The following is a 7,390-nucleotide window of genomic DNA, read 5'->3' on the forward strand; positions in this document are numbered from 1 at the left end:
ACTGATTACCACCAGCATTTTACCAGTAGCTTTACATTTCTGTAATGTGAAGAAATTCCTTGCTCCAGTAATAAAATAGTAAGTATTTGGCAGGAGCTTAATAATTACTTATTGATTAGGTTAATCTTAACATTGCTCCAATCATACCCTGAAGCATATAGAAAAAAATAAATATTAAAGACAGAAGTTCTTCTAGTTCACTTTATCATTTTATAGCTGGGAAAGCTGAGGTCCCACAGGGATTAAGATTGTTAATTATATGTGTGCAAAGCCTCTCTTTTGCCTTCAATACTGTACATTTATTTTCACTATCTTTATATTTAACAATACATTGTACAAAAATACATATTTAACTCTTACTCTTTTTTTGATAAGAACTTTAAAAAAATAATTTTCCTTTAGTATTTGTTTACCTTGCTCCATGTGTCATTCTTACCATGAGACTAAACTCTATTTATTGTACATATTCCTTAAACATCTGTACTATTTGTATTTAATATACCTGTATAAAGATAAGAAAACATCAAAATGCTTTGCAAAGGACACATTTTACTGCATCTTTGTGACATTTTTCACAGAACAGATTCAACAACAGAGGAGAGAAATGTGAAAACATATCTTGTCTTTAATAATATTTTTCTATAGCTTGGAGTCCAACACCATGACCTGACTCTCACATCACTGACTGGGGTACCAGTTGGCCTCACTGCTGATTCAAATGGGAAATCTCCAGTGACTTTCTCCTAGTCCCACCAATTCTTTGAGATACCCAAGAAAAACAGATGTACACAGTCTATTTCAACAGTGTCCTTTCCTACTCAGAGGCAATCACCCCTCTAGCCTTGTTGTTAAAACGAATGTTGCCCTAGAAACAGACTCATCAAAATGCAATGGAGATTTTTAATAGCAGGACCCACATCTCAAACTGCTAAGAGAAGAAATTCTTCCATGCATTTCTACTCTTAAAAAATAAAAATTCTCCCTATTGCTACTCACAGCTGCCCAACATTCCCTGACCTCCCGTGCCACCTCATTCTAGACACCCAGTGGCACTTAAGCATGCGATGCCACTGTAACTCTCTCCTTCCGACCTGCTAGAATCTCAACTCAGCCAAAGGACATGGACACGGGAAGGAGTAGGAATGTACACTGATGGGAGGCACTGGATTTGCCTTTTTATTCTTCAACACCACAATGTGGATGAAACTGAGGTCGAGAGTCAAAACTTGCAAACTAACCCAGGTCCACCCCCAAGCTGGTAGATTCAGCTGACCCCAGACCACACTGTCTTCAGTGACCAGAGCGAAGGAGAGCTTCAGCAGGACCAGCTGACCCTGACTGCCCCAGCCATGGGCACCTGCCCTTAAGTATGGAGCATCAACAGGTATTTACCACAGGGGTCAAAGGTGTGGAAACAAGGACCTTCCCCTCAGTGCCAGTCTCCAAAACATCAGAGGGCTAAGGGGCCTCAAGAATATCATATATGGCTCTCTCATTTCATAGTCAAGAAAACAGCCCAAGAAAGAAGAAGGAAAAAAAACAACACTTACTTTCTGTGCCTCAGGTACCACTCCCACGCTCCATCATTTTATCCTCACAACAATCCTGTTATAAAGGCATTCTCAGGTGCAATTTATATGCACACGCACATATGTATTTTTTTTAAGTGACTCAAAGTGTCAGTATCTTGTCCAAGTCCTAACACGGAGTAAGTGGCAAAGTAGCAACATCTCCCCCACCCAAACCCTTTATCTCTACACTGGTCCCTCAGGGTCACAAAGCTTCTTACCCCTGGGAGCCCCAAGACTAACACAAAATAGCACGTAGAAGGGGTAAAGTGTGTTACTAGACCAGTGGTTCCCAGATGTGGCTAATTCTTTAGCATCATCTGAGATGCTTTATAAAAATACCAACCCCCCACCCCCTTTAGGTTTCTGATTGTTAGAAGGCCCTGAAATCTCTATTTTTACATACTTACAGTGATTCTGATTGTCAGTCTGCGTTACTATTTAAGAAAGAGAAAAACAATGGCTAGATCAGTCGTGAAAGGCTGTCTGGAGCTTGGATTTGAATCAACAGAATTTAAAAGGAGAAACACTGAAGAGGTGGCTATGTCCAGCGAGCATTCACAAAAGTGAGATGAGTGGGCGAGGGCCGGGAGACGTGATGGAGAGGGATGGGGGCGGGGGGGGGTGGGACTAACTAGGAAGGAGTGATTTTCTGGAGCATCATATAAATCTGGCAGAGGTATTTAGACTCCACACCATGATAACAAGGAAACACAATCCAAGTGGTACAGGGTAAATCAAACAGCAGGTGAGCATCTGGGCCAGGAAGGGCAATGGCAAGGCTGTTGACATGGGGCACATGCTGGCAAGGTGCCAACAAAGAAAAACCTGAAGGGGAAACACTTCCTGGCTGCCTGGTTTGATTACGCCTTTATCCTGAGCACTTAGTACAATAGATGCTGAATAAATATCATGGAATGAACAACATATAGGTGCATATAGTGGCCAACTGGTCACGAAAGTCAACAAAGATGAATGGGTCAAGGACCGGACTTCAAGATTCAAATCTGATTCAAATCTAGAATTAAGATGATGGTACTGGCAGAGGTGACTGAAAAAGAGTAGCTTGTTTTCAGCGAAAGCTCTTCCTCACTCCTTCTTGCTTTTCTCTAAAACTTTATTTTGGCTTCTGGTGCATGAAAGAATTAGGTGGTTTTGAAATACCGGAATGTACCTTCGACAGTGGCATGAACAGCAGGTCTTCTGTCTTGGGAAGAAGAAAACGATGGGCAAGATCTTTTGGTTTGCTTCTTTGGCAAAGGAGGAGAGACAATCTCGTGAGAATCTAAACTCAGATGACATTCTTCACATGACCTAAGATCACTGCCAGCTGACATGCCGATAGCACTGTGGCGTTATGCCACTGGACTCCCTGTAAACCTGAATTGACAGAGCTGGCCGGGCTCGGTGTGGCTTGGTCAGCCTCAGGCTTTGCCAACCTGAGGAGACTCCGGGCCCCCTGAAGCTGGCCAGTCGGGTCTCTGGGGGCTTCTAGGAGACTTGAGAACTAGTTCTACCCAAGAAAAAAACTAGATGATCTTTTGAAATCCCTTCCAAACGAATGATTATTCAAGGTGCCTTGTGTGTAAGCATATTCCACAGTTCCTCAAATGGCAAGCACCATCAAAATCATACGTTCCGGGTCCCAGAAGCAAGAGTTGGAGGGTGTACTCAAATTCCTCTGGATGCCCATCTTCCACAAGCCTGATCTTAATAAGGTCTTCCCTTCTCAAGTGACATCTACCTCCTGCTAATATCCAACTAACAGAGAAAGAGCCCTTATTTCTCTAAGATTCCCTCGCAAGTATGATCTGCCACATGACTAGAGCAGCCAAAATGTATTTTTCTAAAGAACTGCAAAAGGTTACATGGTTTCAATTTAATTTTTCCTTCAAATGCAAGTTTTCCAAGGCCTGCCTTTCATAATACACGGAGACGTAAGGCATGGGTCCAAATGATCTGACAGTTTCTTTTAATTTACACACATCTAAGCATGTGCAAAAAATTCCACTAGTTCAAAACGCTTCCTTTTCTGAAGCATACTTCCAGTTCAAATTACGTGTTTATGGCAGTCTGCAATGTATTCTTTCTGAAGATAAACAGTCATGTAAAAAACTGAGAGAAAAGCAGCAGCATATCACTACTGCCACACTCTGTCAGTCTCTCCTCTCGCATGCCGGTGGGAGGTATAAATGCATCGCCATGACCAGGCTCGCCCTGATGTCTCCAGCGTCCAGAAAGGCAGGGCCACCAGTTCCTTTCCACAGACAGCTTTGAGCCTTGGTTGCTGAGAACCTCTTTTTTCACCCCCTTGAACTTAGTATAAAACTCAAGAATGCACTAACTGGAGATGTTCTTCCTTTTGAAAATGAGAGGCTTTACGCTTAGATGATCACTACTTCTAACTCCCAGAAAACAGTTGCAGTTTTCCAATTAAAATTAGAAGTACTGGAAATCATGTACTCTAATAACTAAATGTTGAAAAGTGAAGTCTTTCAACTTCGCATACGTTTATGCTGCTACATGTGAAACAGAGGCTGAAAAGTAATTTAAATGGACTATTGGCTGTTCTGGACCTTGAAAAAGCTTCTATTGAGAAAAATTGATTCACTGCTTAACAAAGACTCTCTGCTACAGTCTTCAAGTTGACATTTAAAAAATATCTAATCACCCTTTTGAATGATATTCCAATTACTGAAAACAGTATCTACCACAGTGAAACAGCTCACTTGGAAAGCACCCAATTCTGGTTGGAAATGAGAAATATTAGAACCCCAAAGGCACAGAGTTGGGGGTAGAGGTGTCACCAGAGAAGACAGGTATAGTTCAGCCAAAAAGCTTCCTTAAGAAGCACTGTCAGAGGGAGATCAGCTCGGTGCTTTTTGACCACTTAGAGGGGTGGGATAGGGAGGGTGGGAGGAGGCGCAGGAGCGAGGTGATATGGGGATATATGTATACATATAGCAGATTCACTTTGTTATACAGCAGCAACTAACACACCATTGTAAAGCAATTATACTCCAATAAAGATGTTAAAAAAAAAAGAAGCACTGTCAGATTTATGCAAAACTCCAAGGAAACATTATTCCTCTAGAATTCCCAAACATCAACACTTTCTAGCAAATTTATGAACAGGACTCAGCAAAAAAGGGACCTCCTTATAACCCTGCACAGCTTTTTAGGCAGGCAGGCTTCTCCTGAAAATCTTTAGATGGAGTTCTCCCTTTGCCCTGCTTTGCAACAAGATGAGCAATAATGTTTTTCTGAAATAAACAGAGAATCTCTCCCTTTCGGTGTGCAAAGAGCCAAAGTTCATAACTGGCTGGGAGATTACCAATCCCAAGGGATAAAACGATCATTTGCCGAAGAGAAATGCTGATACGTTTCGGAGTTCTATTCTACAGCCGGAGCACCCAAATTCTCATCTGCTGTGTTCAGTTTACAATCCTACTTGTTCTCCAATCTCGCCTAACGTTTGGGCACCTGCTAGCACACACAGAGGTTCCCACACCGATGAAAAATGCCCATCTGCTGCTGAGTGCCAAAGAGGTTTCCCAATCCTAAATCGCATCAACTCAAAAAAGGGGGCTGGGGTCGGGGGAGAAGGGAGAAATAACACGCTAAAGGCGAGGGGGAGAAACTCACAAAACCACCTCTGAAGATGACATTATTTGTCTTCGAAGAGGCGGTTCAGTTTATTAGAAATGGACAAGTTATTCGGTGGCAAAGGGAGGAGACATGGGGAACTGGAAGGGACAGAAACAGCTGCACTCCCTAACCGAGGCCCCGGACCGCCCTGAGGCTGCAGACGGGATCGCGGACAAAGCTCAGGGCGCCCAGGTAGGGGCCGCCAAGCACAAGTGAAAGCCCAGGAGGCAGTTCTCTTTAGAGGGCGCTCATTGGGCGTCTTAAGGAAGCAAGCTCCAACCCCCCCAAAACGCGACCCAGAGGAGGAGAAACCAAGTTCCCACGGCCGAGGCCGGGGAGGGAGGCTGGGTGCCCGCAGCCGGCCCCGCCGGAGAAGAGACTCCTCCGGGCCTCGGGGTACTCCCGCCGGGTCCCACGAGGGCAAGCATGGCGGGATGGAAGCCTCGGTCTCCGAGCGGCCGGGCGACCCGAGGCCGATCGACCCGAGGCCGATCGCAGTGTCACAGTACCCCGCCTCGCCCCGCTGCTGCACTCGAGTGCAATCCATACTGAAATGCCCTCCTGTCCCTAAGGCCCCGCGAGCTGCCCCCCGCCCCGCAGGAAGCACGGGTCGCCGCACCACCGGGAGTCCAGAGGCCCGCACCCCGGCATTTTCGGACGCGTTCCGCTCACCCACCGCGGGACCGAGGACTGCGCCTCCGCCGGTAGCGTTTCCACGTAGTGTCTGCTCCCTCGCCCCAGCCAGGGGAACATCAAACAAAAGAACTTTTTGCAAACTTTCCTCTCCGGACACTCAAGGGTTTCTTAAAGCTGAGCCCCATCTCCCCAGAACCTGCATTCAATCGAGTAGGAAAGCTGGCGTGAGGGTTTGGGGGGATGGTGTGCAGGAGAAGGGACCCCAAAGTTTCCAGGGCGTCTCCGGGTCTCGGGGAGCGCGCGGAGGGGGCCAGTTCCCTCGCAGCCCTATCCGGGTTTCCTCTCTCCGGCCACCCTTCCCCATCGGTCCTTCCCGGCCACGCTTCCAGACCCTCCGACTGCAAAGAAGTTGGGAGTGACTTCAGGGGCCTCTGCGGTTCGACAAAACTGCAGTACTCTTGCCCTCATCCCGGGGGACCTCGGGACAACTCCAGCGAGCGGCGCTTTTCTGCGGGAAGCGAAGGGGGAGAGGAGTGGAGGAGCGAGCTCATTTGTCCCAGCAGATCGCCGGGGGCCGAGGGGCACGTCTGGGAATGGGGGACATCCCCCAGGTGGCGCTCCCCGATTCCCCGCGGGCTCTGCGGACTCTGCTCGGTCTCTGCACCCTAAACGGCGCGCGCGTCCCCAGCCTGGCCCACTCACCGACTCCGCCGACACGCAGGCCACCAAGCCCAAGGTGAGCAGGATCCAAGCGCGCCGCATATTCCCCGGGGACCGGCTGCTCCCAGCCGCCGCTTTGCAACGAGGGAAAAACGAAGTCTCTCGCCCAGCGCCCGGCGCAGCCTGCGCAGAAGGACCGGAGCAGAGCAGCCGCAGAGACCGCGGCTCGGGCTCGGGAGCTCGGGCTCCGGGCTCTCGCTTCCTCCTGCTGCGCCTGCGGCTGCGCCCCGGGAACGCGGCGCCTTCTCACTTGTTGGTTCCTACACAACCGATGCCTAGCTGTTGCTCCGGTGAGGCAGCTCTCTGGAGCTCTTCTTGCTCTGCTGTTGTTGTACTCCTCCGCGGACTTCTTCCCCGTGTCGCGGCTCCGTTTCTGATTTTTGAGGAATAAATTAGGTGGCTTGGAATGTAGCTGCAGCTGAAGTTTGGGCGCAGGGCGGTGGGAGCGCCTGATCCGCGCGGCTGGAGCTCCCGGAGTATCTGGAGAGAAGCGCGTCGGAGCGGAGCTAGTGGCTCAGCGGCTGCGCCCCTCCTCCTCCCGCGCCGCCGCCTCCCTCCCAGGGTCCTCCTCCCTTCCTCCTCCTCCTCTTCTCCTACCGCTCCCAGCCTCCCTCCGGAGCCCGCTTCTCTGGGCTTCTCCGGGCGTCTCGAGGAGGGGAGGCGGCAGTGTGACTCCCAGCTAAACCCGGGAGAAATTCCTACAGGATTACGCCCGGATTGGCAGCTCCGGCGACCAGTGGCCACCAGCAGCTCCGCGCTGTGGCTGCTCTGGGTCTGTGCGTCCGCAGTCTGTGCTCCGGTGCTCTCGTATTCCTTCA

At 48.9% G+C, this 7,390-nt stretch overlaps 1 protein-coding gene across 1 annotated transcript in view; it reads right to left on the reverse strand.

Moving 5' to 3' along the window:
- SDC2 (syndecan 2) overlaps positions 1–7,127 on the reverse strand; it is a 110,625-nt gene extending 103,498 nt beyond the window's left edge. Inside the window, exon 1 of the mRNA XM_082601617.1 lies at positions 6,555–7,127. Coding sequence (XP_082457743.1) covers positions 6,555–6,614 — 60 coding nt within the window. The 5' untranslated portion in view covers positions 6,615–7,127. The remainder of the gene's footprint in view (positions 1–6,554) is intronic.
- Between the last annotated feature and the right edge of the window lie 263 nt (positions 7,128–7,390).

Source organism: Mesoplodon mirus, assembly GCF_964341445.2.
Source record: "Mesoplodon mirus genome assembly, chromosome: 16".
NCBI classification, from domain to species: Eukaryota; Metazoa; Chordata; class Mammalia; order Artiodactyla; family Ziphiidae; genus Mesoplodon; species Mesoplodon mirus.